At 41.1% G+C, this 26,325-nt stretch overlaps 1 protein-coding gene across 1 annotated transcript in view; it reads right to left on the reverse strand.

The window, feature by feature from the left end:
- Positions 1 to 6,575: 6,575 nt before the first annotated feature.
- The window catches only part of LOC104281745 (poly [ADP-ribose] polymerase 12-like), a 27,330-nt gene continuing 7,580 nt past the window's right edge, over positions 6,576 to 26,325 (reverse strand). Inside the window, exons 3-14 of the mRNA XM_009879789.1 lie at positions 24,425 to 24,679; positions 24,200 to 24,308; positions 23,764 to 23,859; positions 21,864 to 21,965; positions 19,386 to 19,509; positions 18,008 to 18,173; positions 15,933 to 16,053; positions 15,306 to 15,402; positions 14,810 to 14,888; positions 9,409 to 9,539; positions 7,484 to 7,635; positions 6,576 to 6,856 (exon numbers count right to left, since the gene is read on the reverse strand). Coding sequence (XP_009878091.1) covers positions 6,576 to 6,856; positions 7,484 to 7,635; positions 9,409 to 9,539; positions 14,810 to 14,888; positions 15,306 to 15,402; positions 15,933 to 16,053; positions 18,008 to 18,173; positions 19,386 to 19,509; positions 21,864 to 21,965; positions 23,764 to 23,859; positions 24,200 to 24,308; positions 24,425 to 24,679 — 1,713 coding nt within the window. The remainder of the gene's footprint in view (positions 6,857 to 7,483; positions 7,636 to 9,408; positions 9,540 to 14,809; positions 14,889 to 15,305; positions 15,403 to 15,932; positions 16,054 to 18,007; positions 18,174 to 19,385; positions 19,510 to 21,863; positions 21,966 to 23,763; positions 23,860 to 24,199; positions 24,309 to 24,424; positions 24,680 to 26,325) is intronic.

The raw sequence follows: 26,325 nt of genomic DNA on the forward strand, positions 1-26,325 counted from the left end.
TGATAATTTGTGAAACTAGATAAGGGTATTGCATCCGGCCTACAGCCTTTTGAATCTTGTGGAGAGTCAGTTCCCTGTTCTTCAGCTTCATCGCTGCTTTAGCTGTCCAGCCATGCCTGTGATTGGCTCACCCTGTGCTAAAGTTATGCTGCATTTTTAGTATTATTTTTAATCAGTGCATTTCAAGCAATGACTTTAGCCAGATAACTTTTTACTCAAGGAGTGTAACAAATCTTATTAGGGAACAAAAGCCTGAGAAATCTGCTGGCTGTTTATAAAGTGTGTAGTTTATGTGACCCTTTGCTACACAAATTTAAGAATGACATTGGTAGTACTTTTGAGATAATGTGATTGAGAATTTTGTCTGCTTTACATCAATAAATTCAAAGATGTGCTCAGTTGAGCAGCAAGTATATGACTTCTTTGCATGTATGGATGAAGCTTTTAAATTGGTTGTTCAGCTTAATTTTGTAAAGCTGCAACAGTATGCATCCTCTTTGCTTCCGTGAATGTGACTAGAAGCTTTTTCAGTCCACTGGTAGTACACATTTTGCCCATAAATGAGAACTTCTGGTTTTCTGCCTTATCTTCCCCTTATTTTTATCTAAAATACTCAAATTATTCTGTCTTGCTTTACCATGCTATGCTGAATTGTTTTCAGTTACCATTATGGAAAATAATTAACAAGCAGGTAGCTCAGTGGGAAGAACAATAGCAGAGGAAGAACAAGCAGAGGAAGAACTTCACCAAGGACCACGCTGACTCTTAAAGGTCCCCTTCTTATATCTAAGCAGAGCAGTTGAAAAGCAGTTGATACAAACTTTCTATCTGCTGCTTACAAAAGAGGTACTGGTTTTGCACAGGTTGTGTATACTTGCTTTTGTTCTATCTTTGCCACTCCCTTTAAAGTTAGTAGGGCATCTGCCCCAGCCCCTGCAGCACTTTTTTCTCTGCATTAAGAGACGCAGAGGTGAAGTCCTTTGTGCTGTGCATCAGAATTTGAGCCTGGGCAGCCTGCCAACATTACATCAGGAAACAACTATTTTTAACTTTGATAGTATTTTTCATGATCCCAGAGTGGCTGCAAGGGCAATACCCCCCACTTCACAAGCCTTTTCTGAACTGCTTTCTTAGTAGTCTGTGCTGAGAGCATGTACACCATCAGCTCAGTTACCTCTACTGCTTATTCGGCATTAGCTGTTTCTTGTAGCTCAGTGCAATAAAACAGGGAGCTAGTGGTGTTCTGTTAGACTTCACTAGACAGAGCTCCTACTGCAGTATTTGTAACAATTCTGTTAACATCAAGCAAGCTGAACCAAAAGGTTATTTAGAAAGTCTTTGCTGCAGTGGGTCTAGATTTAGAACCTGTTAAAAGAACTGTTAGACCTGTTTGGTTTAGACTGTTAGTGCTGTTAAGCTATCCTAACACCTACAGTGATGATTTGTGGTAGTTATAGCAGACTGCTGTGAAAGCACAGCTGTCATCCATCATCTAAGGCTTCTGCCACTCAACCCCAAAGCCCTCCCGTACTACAGCTTCTTGGTTTTGCTGGTGAAGGAAACTTATCACAGCATCAGTGGTATCATGACCAACTAGCGTAGCAAGTTTTGAGGGTTTTTTTGTTTGCAAATCAAGACCAGATTTATTAACCCAGGGTGAAGCATGTTTTTTTAAACAAGTTTTCAACCTGTTTTTTCCTGATAAAGGCATACATATAGATCTTTTCAAATACAAAATAAAGGCCTCAGTCATCTGCAGGATCCTCTGCAAGTAATGGCTTCTTTAACATCTTTGCATGCATAGCTACTGACCAAGACCTTTAGAATGGACATTGTGCCTACCTGTATACATCCACCATGCAGTCTTAAAGGCCACAACAACTCTTGGCAACAGTGAACAGGCTTGTTCTGAGGCCTCAAGTCTTTTTCCAGAAATAGTATTGCATTTGTCGTGCAGAGTCCCAGCTGCAGCTGCCTTGTCTCTGAGATGCAAGAACCCAAAGAGCAGCCGTGCCACAGGGCTGCCTATTCACAGCTCCCACATCTTCAGAACTGTTGCCAACGTAGCATCTATTTTTTCAGAGGCTTGAATGTGCCAGGAAGCAAACCAAAGCCCCAGAGCCTTGTAGGGGCTAGGAAACTGCTGACACTGTTCCATTTCACAGATACTTCCCAACCTCCGTTAATACTTGAAGGGTTTTGGGCAGGGCGGAGGGAGGAGACACGAGTAACAGAGCTGCTGACTGCTAGTATTGCATCTGGCTTGTGCATTGTTGTAAGCAAACTAGCTGGTTGTCACCCCAGCTGACAAGGATAGACTAAAAAACATTATATTCCAAAGTAAAACGCAACAAACTTGTTTATTTTTTTTTCAAATAAATATTTACAAGGCCGTTGTTCATAACATGTTCTGGGATACTATTCTATAAACTGTCTTGAGACATGAGAAATATTTGTTCTTTCAGTTTAGAGACAGGAACCAAAAGAAGGCACCCAGAAGTCAAGAGCGGCAGTATCTGTGCTCATGAATAGCCCTTATAATACTGTGCCTAAAAGAAGGTAAAGTTACTAGATTAAACACAGAATATGCCCTTAGCAAATGCATTTTTAGCCTTTTCTGAACCTATTCTGCACCTATTAAATTCCCTGAAAGCCATTAATCAGATTATAATATAAGGCTAGTAAATGAGGCAGATACAGCAGGGCAGTCAATAACCTGCTTTTGACCAATCCAGAAATTCAAGAAAAGCATCAGCAGTGACAAGTGCTATTATCACCCATAGGCTATTTCAGACAAAACCATGGCTCACAAGCGGCATTCTTAATAGGCAGTGTTAGGACTGGCAGAAAAAAGCGAATATGGTTTCTGCTCAGCGTCACTAGGAATGAAAAAGATTACTTACAAAATTTTGTCGGTTATCATGAAAACACGCTTTGATTTGGTCTTGCCTTTAAGCCGTTTCAGCAGCACCTGGAACCATAATTCAGCCCAGTGGCTACACAGCTGCCACACAAGGCATTTTGCCTTTCTGCTCACACACTACACCTTTTACCAAGCTCAAAGGGCGAAGGATTACTGTCAGTTTGTGGCAAGCATGGCGTTTCTCTTGCAAGAACGAGAGGGAATGGCTTTAAGCTCCAACAGGGTAGATTTAGACTGAACATTAGGAAAGAGCGGTCGGGCATTGGAATAGGCTGCCCAGGGAGGTGGTTGAGTCACCATCCCTGGATGTGTTTAAGAGCCGTTTAGATGTGGTGTTAAGGGATAGGGGGTAGGGGAGAACTTTGTAGAGTAGGGTAGATGGTTGGACTTGATGATCCCAAGGGTCTCTTCCAACCTAGACAATTCTATGATTCTTGGCATCAGTTAGGAAGAGGCTGAGATGCCTGTAGGTGGGAGAACCATTTTTCCTTCATGCTTCATCCTCCTGCATTCAGAGTATGTTTTTTCTATTTTTCTTCCCTCTTCAGGCCAGTTACCCAGACTGAAGTTCTTGTCTTCCTTCCTTCCCCAGGAAGGGGATGCAGATGAGAGCAGCTCTCATCTACAGTCCAACCCCAAACCAATTAAATAGCCAATATCCTGTGCACAAGGGAGCTGTACCCCCACCCGGCAGCATTTCCTGCCAGAATGATGGAAGGGCAGTTTTGACAATGTGAAGCACAGCACTGAAGTTCCCGTTTCATCCCTTGTCCTTCCTCTACATTTTGTGATTGGACTGATTCTAAGTTGTCAGCATCTCACTGGCATTCTCCATCTCCTTGCCTGTCTTGCAGCTTACAGGGATGGGGGAAAGTGCACTGTGAAGGTGCTTAGTTCAGATTCTTTAAAAGTTATTCATCTAGATATTCAAAAAAGCACATCCTTAGAATAATCAATACCTGATTACTTTTACATATTAAAACCAGTAGTTCTGCTACTGCTTCACCTTATTCTTTCCTCCTTTTCTAGGACTCTAACAACTGCTCAGAGCAACTGTTTAATTATGTGGAATCTGACCAAACTACCACAGCACATAATATTAAGGGTATCTTAGTTAGGAAGTTCATTTACAGAAATATTCTTTATGAATCAGACTGCATTCTGTCCTTCATACTTAGCTGAGCGTCCACACTATAATGCAAAACTTCATCCACACAGTTCCATGGTTTAGAAACACAGATGAAAGGAAGACACTGAGCACATGTATTAAGTGACTAGTTCACTGTCTGTTTCGTTGTGCCATAAGTTTACGTACGGAGACAAACTGCACAATAACAAGCAAAAAAATAAGTAAAATCACACTTGATTTGCAAACACGGCAAAACTCAATAGTTAAACATATTTTATTTGCAAATATGGCAAAACTCAATGATTCGGGAAATCTACAGGCAAACAAAAGTGAGAGAGATCTTCTAAAGTGGTAAAATCTTCCCCTTTTAATGCATTACTGACATGTTTTCCTTTAGTTCTAAGACAGTAATTTTAATAAGATTTCCTAGTTTTATATATTTCTCTGTCCTCTTGGTAACTTGGAAACTTTGACTGGTACATGTTGTCAAATTGGTATTGAAGATGCAAATAACTGGGAGGCTATTCGTGTTACTGTAAAACTTATCTGAAAGCAAAAAGTTAGTGCTCCTCTGTGCTAAGCCAGTTTCCCTCTTAACATCTAAAATGCCTAAATAAGACATCTTCATACAGAGGGTCTTCAGTTCGATTAGCTTACAAACTCCATATTAAAATTCAGTAGAAACTCTATGACAGTTTGTATCTTTTCTTTTTGGGACAATAAAAAGCATGTAGCTTAATAAAAAAGGGCTTAACTACCATTAATAGGGTTGTACATCACTGACAAAGACAAAGCCAGTGTACCAAAAAACAGACCCAGGGAAGCAGTATCCAGGATCACCCACAGCGACCTCAAAACACAAAGAGGAACTACAGTTGTCAGCGAGTTCCCAGTGAGTTGCCCAACACAATGTGGGCAACAGAACACATACACGAAGCGTCTTAGGACAGCAGTTCTACCACTGGCCTCTAGAGAACATAACTGGTCTCTTCCAGTCATGTCATATTTCTGGAAAAATGAAAATGAATCTATACAAATAGGACAGAAAATAGCAATGCTTCTTAAGATGTTTCTCCTGTCCTATAGCATTTGCAAAACAAAGGCTCACACTGAGAAAATACGTGCTGACCTTCCCTTGAAAGCCTGGCTCGTTGTGACACAACATCATGGTTTCAGCTAGGATAGAATTAACTTTCTTACTAGGAGTTGGTGTGGGGCTTTGTTTTGGATTTGGGGTAAGAAACAGCACTAATGTTTTCAGTTGTTGCTAGGCAGTCAAGGCCTTTTCTGGTCCTCATAGTGCCCTGCCAAGGAGCAGGCTGGGAGGGGATACAGCCAGGACAGCTGACCCCAAATGACCAAAGGGATATTCCATACGATGTGACCTCATGGTTGGTATATAAAGCTGGGGGAAGAAGAAGGAAGCGGGGGGAATGTTTGGAGTGATGGCATTTTGTCCTCCCAGGTAACCATTATGCGCGATGGAGCTCTGCTTTCCTGGAGATGGCTGAACACCTGCCTACCCATGGGAAGCGGTGAATGAATTCCTTGTTTTGCTTTGCTTGCATGCACAGCTTTTGCTTTAGTTGTTAAACTGTCTTTATCTCAACCCATGAGTTTTCTCATTTTTATTTTTTGATTCTCTCCCTCATTCCGCTGCAGGGGGGGAAGTGAGCGAGTAGCTGCATGGTCCTAAGTTGCTGGCTGGGGTTAAACCACGACACACAGCCTTTATGCATTTATGGCCATTAGTTGCAGCCAAACCACCACATTTTAGTACCTGCTTATTCATAGGTTGTTACTTTCACAGTTTCACTTGAGCTCTGTTTTTTGTATAGGTCACAGAGCAAGTTACTGCAGATCTGTGAAAAGAATTCGATCCAACAGTTTTATGATCCAAACAGTAACTGCCATCGTACAGATGAAACTTCTCCACTTGAGAACTTACATGGATTTTATATAAGCTTTTTAATTTTTGTTTTACCATTTTAAACTTGAAACTAGTATCAGCATTAAAAAACAGAACTTCGAAAACTAAGTCAAGTCATTCTTACGTACACTGACTTGTTTAGAATTGTGGTAGACAGGAAGATCAAAACCAGCCATATTCTGGACTGAAAAGAATCTTTGACTACTAAAAACCTGAAAGTTTGCTTAAAAACTACCGAAGTCTGAATTTTCCCCCTAACTGAACTGTTTGCAAAAAGAAATCCTCTCTATTTCTGAGAAAGTGCGTTTACAATTATTTGCCCACAGAAGTTGTAATATTCAATTTCCCATCCCACGATTCTGATTTTTCTGCTATGGTTATCCAAACGTCTGTGCTTCATTTAAGAGATGAAGACAAGAAGACAAGGCAATTAGTCTCAACAAATGTAACACCTGTTTTGCCAGCCCTCCTCAATACAGAAATTCTTTGGATTAACATTCCAAGGGATTGTATTAAAAAGAAAGAAGTCACCAAGTATGAGATCACCTGCAATACGGAAAATAAGATGAGTGATACAAACAGCTCTGGTTCCTCTAAGATATAATACATTTTACTTCCTCCTTATAGTCTATCATATACTCTGGGTAAATCTGGTGTTTTTCAAAGACAACAAAAATTGAGGGATTTAATTCATCATCCACACAGCTGTCATAAAACTGAAGCCCACCAAAAGACTTTGGTGGGGGGCGAACATAGGCTTCATTCCCTTTAACATAATCTCCAACCAACACACGAGCCACGAACATGACTTTTGTTTTTGCTTCAGGCTGACAGTATGGATGGGAATAGGAAGCATCTCTAGCAAAGTAACTTCCTAGAAAATGATAGGAAAACATGGTTATAAGGAATATGTATAAAGTGACAGTGAAAACTGAGCATCCCCTTGGTTTTTAGGAGGTATTTGGACCCAACTTTCAGGTTTCCTCTTACTCAGTTTACATAATACCATGGAAATTTTTACAAGAGAAAGGATTTCACCACAGAATTTGCATTCAGAATTTGCTATTTAAGGAACATTTTTTAAAAACCCAAAACATATAAAACCACTACAGGTATGTGTGTTAGGATGAGAGGGATAGACAAGAAAACACAAGGACCTTCCACGATTATACTGTGAGAAAGCACAACCTTATTGCTCCCTGCCATGAAGACTAACAGCTATTTCTTTGGCAAGTTCAAATTATGACCTCGAGCCTTCAGAAGGTCCCAACTACAGCAACAGAGGCTTTTTCAAATCCCTACATTAATTCTCTTAAGATCTCGTGAAATGACTTACCCCTGCACAAAGCAAATTCTTGTCCTCTCCAGAGGGAAGGAAGAGCATAAAACCAATTCCTACCTCTTTTTTTCAGCCTCTATAGTTGAAGACTTCAAAACTCCAATTGCTCTAGGAGCAGGGGAGTCTAAGTAGACATCTAACACACAGTCACTTCCTACGTACCGTTTCCATATTTAGTTCCATTGCTTCCACAAACTCTCCAGTCAAAGTTGTAATGGCAGATGGCTTCCATGAAGGACATCTGGGTTCCATGGAACAGCAACTTTTCATTTACTTCCTTCCCTCCATTTTCCCTTTTCATCTGCTCCTTTTGCCTAACAGAAAAATGCAGGGGTGAGCCATGGAAAAAAAGGTAGAAAAGGCTTTAAAGAAAAAAAAAAAAAAGTATATCATGCACCCGTAAGTATCAGCTGGATGAATTTCCAGTCTGCTTTCTTCTCTCTCAGCTTGGAGGATGAGGCAGACTAGCAGTAGGATGAACAATTACAAGATGAGCAATACACTGATACCACTGCCCAGCAATTCTAGATAATTCTGGCTTTCTTCCGTGAATTTAAGTAGGCATTGACACTATTACAGTCCCCACTATACCAACCTTTTGCTCCTCTGTAGGGTCCTACACGTTCTGCTTTAATGTCTCTTGTCCCCCAAACTCTGCAGAGTGGAGGTTGTACTAACCACTGAGCCTCCATGCTCCGGCAGTGTGTAAAAGCTGGAGGCAGCTTGTTTTTCCCTCCGCTAGTGAACTCAAACTGCCATACACCCTGAGCTCCTGCCCCTCAGTGAGATCGGTGCAGCTGAGGAGACAGCCAGAAGGAGAGAAACTGCGTCTTCTTTCACCGCTGAAGACCTTACTGATTTAGGCCAGAGTCAGACTGAGCTATGACCAGTATCAAAAGGGGAATCACAATGGAAGGCTCAACTGGTATCTCCCATCACTATTTCATAGCATCCATACATCCCACAGGTTTTCAGAAGCTGTTAAAGCAGACAAGACAGTAATATTCTTCAGGAAGTAATCAACTACAAAGTAAACGGAGTTGGGGAGAGGGGAGAATCCTTCCAAATTGTAAACTGTAAATGAGAAGTTAAGAGCAATGGACTGAAATTTGTTCAACTTGGCCTGTTAAACTCTGCTTGGTTAGCTTAATTATTTCATTGGAAGAGAATAAAAGAAAAAGTACGCACTATTACATGTTTTGAAGCATCTTAAGTTTTGCTAGATGGTTTATGAAACTATTAGCTGATAACTGCCTGGGTTCAGTCACTTCGCAGGTGAAAGTACTTACTTGAGCAGTATTTTTCTTCTCCATTACCATTCCATATAGTCCTTGAATACTTCCATTAAGTACCAGTGCTTTTGTTTTAAACTAGGCAACTGTTCTATGGGACAGCTTAACCTGCTACCCAATTAACCTGAACATGGTCGTTTATTGTCACTAGCACCAGGTCAAATCTGTTGGTATCTAGCTTGGCATGAGTACCTGGAGTTCAGTATCACTGATGCAGATGCTGAAAACCAGAAAAGAGCTCTGGAAGTCAGAGATCATTAAGTTAAAGCACAAGAATTCTTTCTCAGTGAGTACTGACTGCATTCAGTAAAGGTACTCAAACTCTTGAGAAAGCCTTAAATAAATCCGACTGGAAAAAAAAAAAAAAAGGCCCAAGCACCCTCTACCTTTGCCCACTTCTTTTTTAGCAAGTACTTCCTACAGTCTAGTGGATAAGCATTTGTAACAGACAGAAGGCATGTGCAGCAGGCAGTTAGCGTTCAATCCCAGCGACAATACACTATTCCACATCACTGTGGGTATCCTCATCCCTATTGTGCATTGTTCATGTCTTTCTGTCCATCCCCCCCCCCCTTCATCTTCCAAGGAGCCATGCAAAAGGAGCCTCCCTCCAGGAGCACGGCATTCTCTGGAAAGTCTTAGACACTTAATGTCACTCCTGAAACTGCCCCTAGGAAGGAAATGCCAGTCATGCTAAAGCACAAGTAGCAATGTCTTTCCTCTCCTAGGACACAGATACAGGACACCAGCTCTTGGAGACTCCCTCCCCACAAGGATTAGGAAAGAAATACTGACCATTGAAACACTTTCCAGAGGGATGGATTCTGAATCCTCTGTATTTTAAGGACACTGTAGCCTTTCATAGTCTGTTGAAACAGCTGCTTTATTGTGTTGTATTCGGAGGTTGTATTACTGAGCTCCACTGCCTATAAAATATAAACCAAAGCAAAAGACGACATGAGGCTTCAGTTAGCTCTTAACATGCAGAAGCCTAATTACAGCAGATATACTTTCAGAAGGGTCCGCAAACTACACTTACAAAGGTAAATTTAATGCTTTAGATCATGACTATGAGAATAATTAGGACAGACACTTAATATGTAAATCAGTATGTCACTCCTGCTTTGGAAAGACACCTCACCTCTCTTCAGGAAGGATGCTGAAAGCAAAAAGATCAATTATGTTTATCATCTCCAAGTAAAAGTTGATACTTGTAACTTTACATCTCAATGGAACAGAAAGTTAAAAAAGGAAACTTGACTGGTTATTCCAGATATTAGTTTTATATATATAAAAAAAATGTTAGACAACAGTATCGTTTGTAACCAGCCATTTAAGGGAGCTTCGGCTATTAAAGATGAAACAAACAAAATGCATACAACCTCCCAGCATCAGAGCTCTATAACTTTTCAAAGTTAAAACTTGGAAAGTTGCACTTAAATACAGACTTAAGAAAAGAAGCTACATTGCTAAACATAAGAGAACAATTACGATTCTAACAGGAATGTTACACTAAATACCTGCTTAAGCAAATGCATCTCCTCCTTCCTAAAGGAAACAAAGTCTATTTATCCATACGTTTCACATTTAAAAATCCATTGAGATGCACATTTTTCCCAAAGAAAAGTTAACACAAAACATAATTAAAACATGATTTGAGTTCTTCTGCTTGTCATGCATAAATTTTCCATTTTTTCCTTCAACGTAATCTGTATCTTTATCTTCTAGAATAAACACTTATCTTCCATAAACTTGACTGAAAATGCATAATGCTGGCAGACTGATGTCACTTGGTAATGCTTTCCATGTTACCACTGCCTAAGCCAAATGGGGACTCAAGATGACTTCAAGTGAAACGCCCAACATCCCAGGTATCAAAGTTGTGTTTTAAGCAGGAAAGCTGCAGTCATCCTAGGAGGTAATACGAAATCAACATCTTAACCTGTCAGGGAAAAAGCTCCACATTTTAGAAGGCTGAGTTTAGAGAGGAGATAAAATAGGACTTGTATTTCACAGCTGCATATAAGTAAAGACATGTTTTTCTGGACACCGTGTCCAGCTTGTGCATTAAATATTTACTGAAGAAGAGGCCTATCATAGGAAAGTCTTCTAAGGATTAAGAATAAAGTCAGCTGCACAAGGAAGAATTATTTCTTTGAATTTATTAAAAAGCTTTTACAAGGTTGAATGAAGTTTCCCAGGTCTTAATACAAGAGTATTTTCCAAAGCTTCTTTACAACACAACATATAAAACAATTCAGATATGCGAGTATTTGTTATCTGCATGCTCTGTGACACCACAGCTTAAGTTGCTCACCATCACCTACATGATGAAAATTATGTCACTATATTTCAGTACTACATCTTTTATTTATACATAATCAATTCTTACTTAGGCTACAAATACGCTTTTGCTATATTGCATCTTTTACTGAGGAACTGTAACTCTTCTGGGTAAAACAGAGGGTCAGCCACGTGCTACAAAGCCCAATCCTGTAAGAAAGGTACTTCAATTATTTTATCACATTATGGCCTCCAAGCAACAAAGCCAGTTCTTTTTCATGAAAACTTTGTGGCATTGTCCTTATTTCCCCGAGGACGCCGCCCTGCTAATAAAGGGTTAACATCACATTGCTACTGCAGGTTGACACTTCATAGCAATGTAACTTCTTTAGCTTTTTTCATCCTCAGACCTGAAAAGACAAATCCTAGAGAGGATAAGCATTTGCTAACCCACTGTCAAGAAGTGAGGCAGAGAAAAAAATCACTGCCCGGACAGTAATTGATAGCGTATGACTGCACAAGAACAGTACTCTGGGATATCAAGCCTTGACCTCGGGTTAACTTAGGTTTTGGAAGCAGCAGTTTGCCTTAGTGACAGTGACCCAACTAGAACGAATGTCTATAAAGTAGACAAGCAGACTGTTATGTTACATTAGCTGCCATTCCTGTTACAGCAAAACAGTCTGGCATGCATGTCAGGATTCAGCAACACAGCAGCCACACAAAGACTAATCCTGACATAAAAAACACACATTCATTGCACATATTCCTCAGCTGTACATTAAAGAAACAATTTAAAACCAAGCATGAAGTTCCAAGACAATATAAATTCCTTTTTTTTGGCCTTTAAAAGGTTTCCCAACTACAAATACAACTTTGTCAAACAAAGGCAGGAGACAGCCACATCAATCGGTGTTTCCAATTTCCATTGTGCATTTCATACACTGTACTTGCTATAGAACTATGATTCTAAATGATTTACAGATTAAGACACAGCAACACTCAAAAAATAAGCAATGTTACCAAAACAGAGCTGTTCTTTTTAAGCAAAGATGACTTTCTCCCTATCTCATATAGGTGTTCCTTTTTAAAACGGATCACTTCCAGCGCAGCAAATTTTGCCAGGATTATTTGTCAATGTCTGAAGAGAAGGGAATTCGGTCGTAATTGTCAGATGTTACGATGGTCACCACATGCATGCAGAATCCCAGCCAGTCCCAATATTACCTACTGCAAAAAAACAAGCTTAGGGTCCCACAGAAATATTTAATGTAGCCCAGGCTTTCCCTTTTAGTACCAATAGGTACTGTGGGCTTTGTCACTTTTTAGGAACAGAATTAACTCTTCCTTTCCTATGAAAGGCACTCAGTTTACAAGTTAAGAGATGGTTTTCTTAGGTGCCAACTCAGCAAGAAAACTGAGCTCTAGGAAATGAGATGATCCTTGTATTTCATGCATCCCCACAAGTACCACCAGTAACACCACGGATCTGCGTATTGCATTCCAAAGCCTCTCACACTCACCTCAGTGACTCCAGAAACACCCCAAATGGACCCAACTACAATTCAGACTGAAGTTTTCAGAGTAAATAAGGGAAGCAGTTAAGTACATACAACTCAGAGACCTAAAAAGAACAGAGCTACCTATCCTCCTGGCATTCTTTTGAAAAATTTAAGCTTATGTTAATCAGTTAAGCTACCAATAAGCCAAAGGAAGAGCTGATTAGCTATATCCATGATTATTTTGACAGAGCTCAAAATATCACAGGCCCAAATCTTCAAAAGGTGTGGCTGCCAGATTCCCACACAAACTCATTATCAGTTCAGGAGGTGCTGGACACTTGACACTTACAATCGTGAAAAAATAGGTTTTTTTGCTAATTGTGAAAAACAACTATTTAAAGGGAGCTAATGTACAGAGTGGTTGACTTAAATTTTGCCCATTGATTTTTCATCAGAACTGTATTTAGATGAATTTGCTATATATGCACGTGGCCAGGTACTGGTGTTACACTGAGTAAGGCGTAATCCAACACGAGAGTGTAGTCAGGGTATAATGAAACCTTCAGCACAAAGCAGAATAACATAAACCAGCCCTCAGAAGCTGACACACGTGATACTTCTTGTTCTTGTGCCACTGCCAATGTAACTATGTTAGGAAAAATAAAATACAGTGTCAATAGCAATGGGGCTCTCTGTCAACTGAAAGCAGCCAGAAAGAATTCTGGAAATACGATTATTACTTCTGTCCTGTCCCTGGCCATCAGGATATCCGTGCCAATGCAACTTGGTCAGCATCATACAAGATTCTGTGACAGTCAACAAGAAAAACCTCTTATGTTCCACATTATGTACTGTTCCTTAATCAGGGTCAAAACACCACTATAGAAAAAGGACAAGGGTAACATTGAAAAGCCTTTTTTGTAGCATACTGTAGTACTTCCACAGTCTGTGTTGCTCTTCCAGAAGGTCTGCTTCCTAATACCAATAGACCTAGTGATTTAAAAAACACCTACATGTTTTTGGTCTTGGTAGACCAAATAGGAACATAGACTTTGGGCTCATGGGTTTGTTTTACTGAAGAGATCACTGCAACTGTTTTTCGATATTATTGGCTGTAACTCTCTATTTCTGCCACTCCTTGAGGCCATGGTCTGTGCTCAGATCTGTGATGTATGTGACAGTACTGGGTGACTTGAAAGAGCATATAGAGATTTTCTTTCCTAGATCTCCAGTCCAAACTTTATCCACCAACAACCATGATGGTATTATTATTAGGCAGCTTTTCAATGTCCTGCACAGAGAGGGCTGGGTCTCAGCTGTGGCGGTATGCTCTCCCTGTCCCCCCTCCCCCTGCTCCTGCTCAAGCCATAACTGTCGTTGGTAGTTGTGATGGGTTGCACCTAGACTTTGGGGGATGGATGGCAACACAGTCCAATGCTGTCTGGAATAGGGACCTAGATGTCTCACTGGTATGCAAATATATATATGCAAATAGGTCAATCATCTTACTCTATAAATAGTGAACAGCCCAGGGCCCATTGAGCTGTCCTGCACAGCAGCAGGCTGCATGCCAGGTTCTCCCCTTGAGTAGGGACACCACTCAAGGTTACTCCTCGAGGTTAAGAGATTCCTTGCCACAACAGATCCTTGATAAGTGGTCGACAGCATGCTAAACTTTGAAATCTTAGCTAAGTGATATAAAGGATTGGTTGCATATATATAATCCTTCAGACATAAACCAATGACCAAGTCTGGGACTAGGATTGGATCCAGCAGCACCTAGACTCCTCTCTGAGAAGGAGTTCAGAAAGCAAGGGGGCCCCGTCTGAACCTCAACTCAGTGGGAGGGTCTCCCTGACAGTTCTGTCTGACCCTGTCCTCTATGCAGTAAATAACCTAGTGTGCCTTGCCATAGAGTCTTGTTAAAACACTGTCACATTTACTATCAAACTTTGTTAAATCCCTGGTTTATATCACTATTTTGCTGCTTCTGTCTTGAGTGAAGTGAATCACTCCTTCCACAACATCAGCCCAGTTTCTAGTGAAGAAATACACACTTCACAAAAGCCTCTTGCTTAACTGGTCCACTAAGTCACCAAAGTAAGCCATTTCGTTGTTTTTAACAGTGAATCTTTTTGTCACGAATTTGGTGAGTTTTGGTTTTGCATGTAGATAGATGCCTAAAATGCAGATGAAGTTCACGGGAATATGCCACCTTTTTCAAGAGCTCTTAGGAGATCACCCAGATCTTTAGCACATCCACCCAAGAAATCACTCCTGTCCCTTTTTAGCATCTACCCAGTTATAATTGCTTCAGTTAAGCAGCATCCTCCTTTGAACCGTGCCTTTCCATCAGAATTACAAGAGAGGAAAAGAAAAAAAAAAAAAAAAAGAAAAGAAAGAAAAGATACCTTGTATCCCCAGTCAGGTAATGCAGATTGATCCCAGTGGATAGGACAGGCTTGATTTGGAATAGAAGAATCCCTCTGGCTGTTTACAAACAGACAGAAAACAAAGTGTTAGTAATTCTAGTACTGCTCTGAACATTCAAATTGGAAGCATCCCCTTTGGCCAATTCCTACAAAAATAAACAAAATAAACCACAAAAACTGTGAAACGGCCTCAGTCTGTGAGCTGAGCTTTGCATGCTGCCATTCAGTTGCCACAGTCCTCTCTCACTTGCTTCTTTAAGAAACAACTGTCTATCACCAGTCCTATGGATGTGGTACCTGGAGTAACATGTACCCCAGAAACCAGGTGATGCACCAAGCCAGCAGTTTGTGATATAGCTTCTGTTCAGTCGAATGAATATGTTTTCTTCTAGCAACAGCTACATTCTTTGCACAATTTTGCCTTATAATTACTTCTGAAATATGAAAAAACAACAACTTAAAGAGCATCATTTACCCTTTCTTTATCTTCTGCACTTCTTCAGAAGACACAAACTTTGGTCGTCTGCAGACTCGTCTTTGAGTTTTATAAGAGATGTTTGTCTGGGTCATTTCTTGAGGAGAAAAGAGAAGAAAAAAAGAAGTCATGAACAAGTCTACAAGATGGGGTTATTAATGAATGACAGCCATTCATTAATGAAAAGTGGCATACTCGTTGCCAATTCTATCTGCTGAAGAACAGTTGCACAAAGTCTATATAAGCTTCCTGTCCTTCCTGTAACACTGTTATTTAACCTGTGCCTATCTTGATTGCTCCTTTAAGTCATTCACACTCTTTAAATGTTGCTCTAACAGCACAGAAAGATGCTTTGTTTAACTCAAAGTTTAATATGACTTTATGTGAAGACTATGTATCTTTTTATTTCTGATTCTATGTGAAGCTGGATAGTATCAAGGAGTAAGGGGGAAGGCTGCTTTTGTAAGGAATTTTCTCTGGCCCATCACTACCTCACTTCTCCTTCCAATGAGAAAAATCTGGTAATGTTAATAGAAGAAATCATAGCTTCCAAAAGTTGAGATAGCTTGGAAGTTAGTCTTTGTAAAGCACTGCATAGTTGTAAATGAAAATCTTTAAAATGAGTACCTTTAAAATTGAGCTGGTAATTATGCAAGCCAGCCTGAAAAGGTATGGTGGCATCTGGATCTGCTAGATACAAATTCTCAATAATTGCAGAAGATGGTGAGTTCACACTATTTCCTTCTCCCTTTGGGGGAAAAAGAGAAAAAAAAAAGAGAGATAGAGAAGAGTATGAGTAAACACAGTCAGGACTAAACCCTGGATAACTAGTTTGGGTAGAGGTCAAAGAGTAGGATGAAAAGGAATCTACTCAGAACTATTGTGGCCTAAAGTGTGATTACCAAACATTCACAACATGCACACAAATACATAATTAGCAATGACAGACACACATGTATCCCATTTAAACTTCCATAACAAGTTGCACTGGTTTTGGCTGGGATAGAGTTAAATTTCTTCATGGGAACACTTTCAGGGACACTGAAAGAGCAGCTATGCGGTGCTTAGTTGCCAGCTGGGTGTAACAGACTCCCTCGACTCCTTGACTAAACTAGCATTAGTTTGATTCAGGCTCCAAAGGAAGTAGAAGCCCGAACTAGCCTCCTCACAAGGCCTAGGCCATGACTGGGCCATGAACTTCTCCAGTTCCAACCTGTTTCCTGAAAACCCACATAAGAACATGGTGACATGGTGAGCATTGATGCATATAAGCTTGGAAACTGGAACACTGATCATGTGAGTAACAAATGAATAGCAGATGGTTCTTCCAAGACTAATTTGTCAAGGAACAAAGAACGTTGTGGGTACAAGGAGTCTCATGCTTGCCTTTTCCACTGCACACAATTTGACTACGAGCCAACCACTTTATTCCATAAATATGACAGCCTGAGTGAGCTTTTTTGAGCTCCCCCTGCTAAGGAGCAGGCTGCACAGTGGTGATCTCCCTGTGGGCTTGGATACCTCTAAAGGTTGCTCCTTGAGGCCGAGAGACCCCTTACCAACTGCAGATCTTTGGTAAGCAACCGATATTGTGCATCTTGTATTATAGCGTACTAAGGTTTTGTATTGGTAACTTTATTATTATTATTATATCCTCAGTGCAGTAAGTAATAGAGTGAACCTTGCCAGTGGACTTTGTTAAGTCTCACCTTTACAACATCCTACTTCAATTAAAACTACTTTTGCTGTTAACTTTGGCAATTTTTAAACAGTCTAAAGTGTCCCCCATGTCAAACTGGCATAGTTGACAGATTCTAAATCTGCTCCGCTACACCAGGGTTAACCACAATGCAAGTATAATTCTCTAATGTACAAAACAATGTAAAATACAAGGGTATGCTGATGGAGATGCTTTCCATTTAAGCTGCCTACTGAAATCAAGATCCACCATTAAGAGAGTCATTACATCCATCATTCTTTCCCTGCCTACTTTTCCATATCCCTGGATCACCTTTGTGTTCTGCCATTTGGGCAGCTATACTGTAAATCAGATGGGGAAAACTCATCTGCCTTGGGGGGAAGGACAGATTCCTTATTTATTTCTTTTCCTGCATTTTCCAGATTTTCCTCTCAAAGAGTATTTGGCCACCCAAACAAAAAGGTAACATTTGATCTGAGAGAGCTTCCTTGCATATCCAAGGAAGCAGGACAAGGCTCAGAAGAGAGGCGAGACTAGTTCCTGAATAATTTAAAGGGCAACACATGTCAAGGACAGTGTGTACATGTTAAATCTGCGTAGAAGCCATGGACAAATCCAAAAGGGGATCTGACTAGAGAAGCCAGCACGTATCATCAAAAACACTCTGACCAACACAAGCTGAAAAAAAGGATTTTTGATTTCCTGCATTTGCCAACAAGGTCTTTGTCAGGAAAGCAGTTGTAACAAATCATCCAGGCACAAAGATAGACAGTTGATCGTATTGAACTTTGCTGCAAGGAGATAAGGTGTGTTCCCTCCTCTCCAGCCTGTCATGATTTTATCACATCTGCTATGAACACCTGTAGCTTCACTGCCTTACTTGACACTGTAAAATTCAAGCACAAGTATTTGCTTAATTAACCTTGTCGAGTAAAGGGGAATGGGGGCAATAGGCTCCACACATTTCTTCAGAAGTGATTCAAAGCACAGGATATGGACTCACCTGTTCTCCATATTCAATCCACTGGCCTTGGTCATTCTTCCAATACCAAATCCACTGTGTAGTCAACACAAATGTGGGTTTTGTGACTGATGATGGTGTAGAGAGACGTCGAACTGAAGAAGAACCGCAGGTCATTGTCTGAAAATTAATGTTCTTTTCTGCTATGCTGTAAGGACAAATTCAGGTTTATTATAGTTAACAGTATATATTTTATCCTCTAGTCCCCAGTTTAAGATGGTGCAGTTTTCTTTAATGTGACTGCCTGAACTCAAGACTAAATAAGAGTATTTCCCACAGCATGCATGGCAGCTCTGAAAACTGTTTCCAATCTTCAGAAGCAAACTATGGCCTCTGACACACTGAATGCCATCTCAATTGCTAGCCAGACATTGCACTGCCAGCTTTAACAGACAGTCTGAGGCTACGTGTAAAATGTGGCAAAAGGCATTTCTGCAGTAAATAAGAATGATTACAGATTTTCTCAGCATAAAAAAATAGAAGTTGGTAAGTACCTGACTGAGTTTGCCAGCAAACACCTGCAGCTTATCAACTTTGCTCTTACTCTACCTTTACAGAGGATGCAATCACAGCTGTGCAATGCAATGCAAATAGCATTCATCAGTGGAGCCACCTGGACTCTTACTCCTGGGAGGCTCAAAAAATTAACTCTCAGGCAGAAAGACTTTGGAAAACAGCCTCCTCTTCGGAATCTTGCTTGTGATTTGCACCACCCAGCAGCCTAGTCAAGCTGCAAATCAAAATCATCTGTTGTCTGGAGAGGCATGGGCCAAAATAATTATATCATTTTATTGAGATCAAACTTGGGGCCCCCTGCAAATCCAGGTGGCTTACAGTGGGGCTTTCAAAAAGGAGTTAAAGGAAAAATGTGCTCTCAAAAAAAAAAAAAAGAAAAAAAAGGTGGGCTGCTTACACACAAAGGGCATTTCATAAAACTCCTCTAGGCACATTATAGATATTATTATAGGTACCAGCTGTATTAGGAGAGGAATAGCCATAGAGAAGAGCCATCTCTGAATTGCTGTTAAAAGGCCCAACTTAATTATTATAGATAAATTATAATTCATTACCTGAAATACTAATATTCTAAGTTCTAAATTCCACCCACTTCTTTTTACCCTGTATAGAATTTTAAATGCAAGATATTGTTGTGTTATTTTTAGAAGAAAAAAATGGGGTGATATTTCCATGCAATCACTTTTACTTTTCTTTTTAAAAGAAAAATTCTCATTTGTACATCCTCCCAGATTCTGAGAAGCTGAGAATCAGAAGTTACGGAAGTCAGACATCTTTAGAAAGAAAAACAAGAGTTTTTCCTCAGGGGCTCAACCACTAAGCAAGCAGTCCAGTATCATTATACCTGTTGTTTTTTGGATCACAATAGGCCTTTTCAATTTCCTCCATCATGGAAAGGTCATTCCAGGTGATCCCGCTATATACCTGCCATCGATATGGCAAATGGTAATGAACAAATCTGCATTTATCTGTAATGAGATCAGACATAGTCAAGAGCTCTGCAATCATAACACAGAGAGCAAGACAAGAGAAAAAAAAAAAAAGCAGCAGCATTTTTTACACTCTGGCTTTGTCTAATGGGGTTTGGTATGAGCAGTAAAGATAGAGTGCTGAAAATAGAAATATGTTTGAACAATAGGGGTGTATGTTTCTCCAGTCTTATCTAGAAAAGCAACATGAGCTCTCATACTGCCAAATACATTTCAAAGAAACCACAGCCTTCCCTTTGCTGAGGCATGACATCGGCAGCTGGGTGAGCAGGGCCACACATAGGAAGCATGTGTCTATATGTCACACCACTATGTTTCTCAGCTGTAAAAAGTCTAGTCTACACATCACATAAGTACTCCGATATATTTGACTCTCTTTCCCATAGTCCCTTAGTGGTTACAAAGGCCTGAATGTACTATTTTTCTTTTAGGCCCAGCCCAATGAATGAGGCAGCATAAAGGACTGCAATACTCCACAGAACATCGCCCAAGAGGGACCCTACACTCACCCCTGAACAGGTAGCACACTGCCCTGTAAGAAGACTGCTAGGCACTGTTGGAATTGTTGCTTCGCTTCTCAGAAAATGGGAAGCAGCAACTTTTAATCACCCTGCATGCAAGACCTGCTGCAGTGCCATATACCCTTCACACAGGAAGAGGAAGACCTTTGTGTTGTTTTTTTTTTAAGTCATCTGTGTTTTCAATGCATGTACATCTGCATGTTTGAGTCCAGACCTGCTTAACACCCCTGCACGTGTGCATGCTGCTGGATACAGGCAGAGGCTGACCTCCAGACCTCCCTGCTGGGGGAGTGATGTACACTCCACATCCGAGTACGGACCAAACCTCTTATTTACAACTTTTGAGCCAAACACAGCATTGCAAAGCACACTAAATCTCCGACTGTTATTTGAGTTTAGCTATTTGGTGGTCACAGTATAGCTGCTTTGAGCCTGACCTCCACAGCTAGCTTTGAGCCTGACCTCCACAATCACATTATGCAGGCCGACAAGTTCATAAATTTAAGCCTCAAGCCTGGTCCTAAAGAAGCAGAGTCTGAGAAATACAATACAAAGCTAGAGAAGCTGCTGCACAGACAAAGCCAAAAGGAGTTTCACCATTCCTGACCCCTGACGTATCTGACCACAGAACATACGGAAACTAACCCCAGCTACGAAGACGACAGTGTCATTCACTCCTTTCTTCCTTCTTTTTGTTAACAGGGACGGAGTGCACCCTGTGTTGAAAGTACTCTGTTTAAATGAACTTGAAAAACCACACTTGGCCTCTCTTGGATAGATTTCGTTTCAATGATCTATAACATACCCATAAAAGAGATGGGTTTTTTTTTAAAGTACTGTCTCTCTTCAAAGTAATGGTTAAGAAGAGGTATTACCAAGCCCTGAAGTAATTCACTCATCTGCCTCTCAGAAAAGGAGCTTCAGATGGGAGAACAGCATCTTTACCAGAACACAAACCAACTACACAAATGCTAAATACACAGAAACATCTCAGACCACACAGTAATCAGGCAACATACTGCTCACGTACTAAGTGAAAGCAAACACAGTCTGATCTAATTTAAGTGGATCTTTTACTGGGACCAGGAGGTCAGAAAAGGAGTAGTCCTTTAGAAAGTGACTGGATAAATTCATTGAAAGAAAATCTCATGGTACCTCCTCATAACCAAGGAAGACCCTAACCTGGGGGTTAGGTGACTGTTCAGGAACAGCCTCCAAATACAATTGTTTATACTTATATTTTCCCCCAGACCCTTGTTATTGGCCACTGTCAGACAGACGACGGACTAGATTTATCTTCAGCTTAGCTGGTACAACTACTGTGTTCTCTTAAGATGTTGTAACACCACAGATCACTTTTTAAAGGTCTTAATGGGGGCGAATAGGGCTATTATCTGATGTATATAGGATACAGCAGGAAAAAAGGATGACATATTGTTACCAGTTCTCAATAATGACAGCATAACACTGGCTCTCAAATTGATCTAATAGTTACAGAAAGTGTAACATTTAATACTTGAAGGGTATTTGCCACAGAAACATACCCAAAGGCTGACACCATCAACAGGACTGAAATAGGCTATAGATGGATCATCTAGAGGAAAAAAGGTTTAAGTGTATCCACTTGACTTTCCTCTGATTATGTTTGTAATTCTGACAATGTTTATGAGTGACTTGGAAACAAAGTGAGTAAGTGAGAAGGCACAATCACCACTGACAATCCATATGCCACCACTAGTCCGAGCCATTAGGCAGGGAGTGCCTCTGCAGACGATGCTCTCTGAAGATAACATTACTTTTTATAAAGCTTACCTTTATGTTTGCAGTACTTCCAGACATGGAACACGCATATCTCATCACAGTTATCTTCTTTGTTATCTTTCAAAGCTTTAGCAGGGGAATTGTCTTTTTTATCTGCAGAAAAGAACACATCAGTCCTTATTTGCCCTACCAAATTACAACTCTAAGAAAAAGACATTGCATTTGGTATTTCATCCCAGAAATAACAAGAAGTTGACTGCAGTAGCCACGTTAAGCACTTTCAGGATCTGACTACCTCCTGTACAGCCCACTGCATGAGTTAGGGCTTTGTGACTGACCAATAAACCCCTACAGTGGAAGAAGTCTCAGTGGAGATGGGCAAGGGCAATGTCATGAAGCTCAGAAAGTAACACAGGGTGTGACTGGCCACGGCTGTTGCAAAGACGCTGACTTTGTCTCAACAAAAAGGGAACCAGAGGGTGGCCTTTGCTGTAGATAAATGGCTATGTCAGCTGACTGGATCAACTGGTGGTGTAAATGTTTCTTTCTGAGTTCACTAAAAGAGAGCAAGTGTCTGTCTGAGTTAGCCAGTCCAGCGTGGGGGGAGGGAACAGGGAGCTCAGCCCAACAGAGGAGTATAAAAACTAAACAACTAGCAAAAGAATTTCAAAGGCAGAAACAAGCTTGAGCTGGCTTCAATCCACGTATTCCTTCCCGGGGACTGGGGACACCCAGCATCATGACAGTGATCATATTATATGGACGTGTAATGGGAATCATGTTGGTATTGTGATTGGACTGTGTATTGCAATGGCTGTATTTTGGAAAGTGTAACTTAACGTTTGTATTGTGTTTTCAGTATATTTTGTATCTCTCTGCTACATCAGAAATACTGTACTGGGCCTGGCTAGGATAGTTAATTTTCTTCACAGCAGCTCATATGATGCTGTTTTAGATTTTTTGACCAAAACAATGCTGATAACACATGATGCCCTAGCTTTCGCTGAACACTGTTTGCACAGCATCAAGGCTGCCTCTGTTTCTCACCCTGCCTCCCCAGTGAATAGACTGAGGAGGGTGTACAAAGAAACATTCCATACCATATAATATTATGCTCAACAATAAAAGAGAAAAGAGGGACTTTTAAGAGAGTTAACTATTTTTTTGCTCAAGAACTGGCATCAGCCTATCCATGGGAGGTGGTGAGTGATTGCCTTTGCATCACTTGCTTTGCTTTGTTTTCTTCTTTCTTCTTGCACTTACCCTTCACTTCCCTCCCCTCCCCCTCCATCTTGACTCTCCAGTCTTCTTGCTCTTATTTTTTCTTTCCTCTTCCCCCGTCCCACTGGGTGTTGGGGCGCAAGTGAGTGAGTGGCTGTGTGGTGCCTAGCTGCCCACCAGGGTTAACCTATGACACCCGTGTAACATCAACTATCTTCAAATAAGTAAATTTGATATTAAACATTACACCCTCCATGTGTGGAACATCTAAAAGAATCTAAAAACTCAGAGAATACTGGACTCTGACAGGCTTTAAAGCCAAGGCCGCTCTGCCCAGGAGGACAGGAGATTTACAAGTTCCTATTCGCTCACGGGAAGGTATATCAAGACAACCACTCTACTAACAAAGCTACATCCATTCCCTGGGGACAGAAGGCAAGGAAAGGTATCACACGCACAAGTACAACTCTGTCTCCTTTCCAGGAAAGAAGCAATATGTCCAGAACAGTACAGAGATTGATCCCAGACTACTCCCCATTGTGCTGCACAATGCCTGGGGAGAAATCGAAACACTCCTCTGCGGGCCATCCAGTAGTGTGGCTTTCAGCATACCATATCATAAGCACATAAGCTGCTCTCTGACTACCACAGGGAGCTGTAAGGCTATGTGAAACCAAATCCCAGTGAGAACCACTGATCTCAAGACTGGAGGAGTAGAAACAATCCATACCTTCATCTTTATTTCCAGCTTCTGTTGGCAACTGATGTTGGCTCTGACCAGGTACATTGCTACTGGGACCTGCATGAGAAGACTGAATGAACAGCACTGCTGGACCAGAACCTCAGCTAGTTTTGTGTGTTGAGGATTATATCTATGACACATGTAATTTTTGACTGGCACGCCACTGCTGATACAAGAGATCAGCAGTAACAGTTACAAATCCCAGCTAGTTACAATTATCAGCAGCCACTCAACAGCAATTTTGCATGCAGTATTTTAGGCAACAGTAATGCAGCTTTCCCTCCCACACAATTCGGCCATGACTTACTTCATTCATGAAAGCAGATCAATGGCAGAAGGGAAGAAAAAAATATACATTTTGTAAGAGAGGAAATAAGAAAGCTGATTCCACATGGAAGCAGTTGGTACTTATCTAGATACTTACATTCTGAAGGTGATATATGCAGTGTGGAGCCTACTGTTTGCAAAGGTATCCTCAGTTCTTTACTCCTTCTATCTGCCGTTTTTTTCACTATATTTTCTCTTGGTTTGTAGTTGTGTACTGAAAGCACAGAAAGGACGATGGGGTTTAGCTGTGACATAAGGCAAGAACGGCTTCTACCTTTATCAAACTCAGAATCCTATTTAAACCCAATGTTTCTTACAACATACTTTTCCCCTTCTTCAATTCCTTGTTGAATTCCACATGCTTGTGATCATATATAGTCTGGATGTTTGAAGCTACGCTCGCATCGATGCCTCCAGATTCCAACACTCTCAATGCATGGGTATCCAAGAGGTTGTGGGACCTCTTGCATGGAAAAAATCTACATTCCCCTTGGAGAAAGTGTCGACAAATATGAAGCTTGTGGCAGTTGGTTTGCTGGCTGCAGGCATCATCCTTTCTGTTGTAAAATTGGCAGACCTAGAAATGGCAAGGATAGATATAATATGACATGGAAAGGCACATTAGAATAAATTTTTTTTCTTTGTTCTATAGGCATGCAGCTTTAACAGCAGAAAAACAGTGACTAAAAGGCATGTGTTCATTGTGATTTCTTTTAATTCGGACAGATTTCTTGCATGGAAGAGCAGGCATTTCCAGCTGCCTCATGCATTCTGAGTTTTGAAGTTGTGCAGAGATTTTTTTACAAGAAAAAGAAAAGTCAATCCAACAAGAATTCATTTTTGGCACTCCTAAAAATGACAGTTGCATAACAACTGACTGTTTTACAGTTATTTTATTAGAAACCCCCCCTCCCAAACCAAACACAAAACCCAAACCAAAACCATAACAAAGAACAAACATCTCCATAAAAACATGTATACTATGTCAAATGAGGTATTATTTGGTTAATATTCAAAGATCACCTCCTCCAAGCTCAGGAGCAATGCATCCCTACAAAGAGGAAGGCAGGTAGAAAAGCCAGGAGACCTTCATGGATGAACAAGGAGATCCTGGACATGATCAGATGCAAAAAGGAGGCCTATGGGGAGTAGAAACAGGGGCAGGTACACTGGGAGGAATACAGAGGAATCCTTCGAGCAGCCGGGGATCAGGTTAGGCAAGGTACAGCTCAGATTGAATTAAATCTGGCCAGGGACATTAAGACAAACAAAGTTTGAGGTATTCAATGACTTTTTTGCCTCAGTTTTCACTGGCAAGGACTGCAGCCACACTGCCCATGATGCAGAATGCAAAGGCGGGGATTGGGAAAATGAAGAACTGCCCACTGTAGGTGAAGACCAAGTGCGAGACCACCTGAGGAACCTGAAGGTGCACCAGTCCATTGGACCCGATGAGATACATCCGCGGGTCCTGAGGGAACTGGCAGATGAAGTCGCTAAGCCACTGGCCATCATATTTGAGAAGTCATGGCAGTCTGGTGAGGTTCCTGCCGACTGGAAAAGGGCAAACATAACCCCTATTTTCAAAAAGGGAAATAAGGAAGACCCAGGAAACTGCGGGCTAGTCAGTCTCACCTCTGTGCCTGGCAACATCATGGAGCAGATCCTCCTGGAAACTCTGCTAAGGCACACAGAAAACAAGGAGGTGACTGGTGATAGCCAGTACTGCTTCACCAAGGGCAAGTCATGCCTGACAAATTTGGTGGCCTTCTACAAAGGAGTTACTGTGGCAGTTGACAAGGGAAGAGCAACTGATGTTATCTACCTGGACTTCTGCAAAGCATTCAACACCATTCCACACAATATCCTGGTCTCTAAATTGGAGAGACATGGATTTGACAAATAGACCACTTGGTGGATAAAGAACTGGCTGGACAGTTGCACTCAAAGAGTTGCAGTCAATGGTTTGATGTCCAAGTGGAGACCAGTGACGAGTGGCGTTCCTCAGGGGTTGGTACTGGGACCTGTACTGTTCAACATCTTTGTTGGCAACATGGACAGTGGAGTCGAGTGCACCTTCAGCAAGTTTGCCGATGATACCAAGCTGTTTGGCGAGGTAGACACGCTGGAGGGAAGGAGTGCCATCCAGAGGGACCTGGACAGGCTGGAGAGGTGGGCCCAAGCCAACCTCATGCAGTTCAACAAGGCCAAGTGCAAGGTCCT

The sequence above is a fragment of the Charadrius vociferus genome, unplaced genomic scaffold (assembly GCF_000708025.1).
Source record: "Charadrius vociferus isolate BGI_N301 unplaced genomic scaffold, ASM70802v2 scaffold90, whole genome shotgun sequence".
In the NCBI taxonomy this organism is placed as follows: Eukaryota; Metazoa; Chordata; class Aves; order Charadriiformes; family Charadriidae; genus Charadrius; species Charadrius vociferus.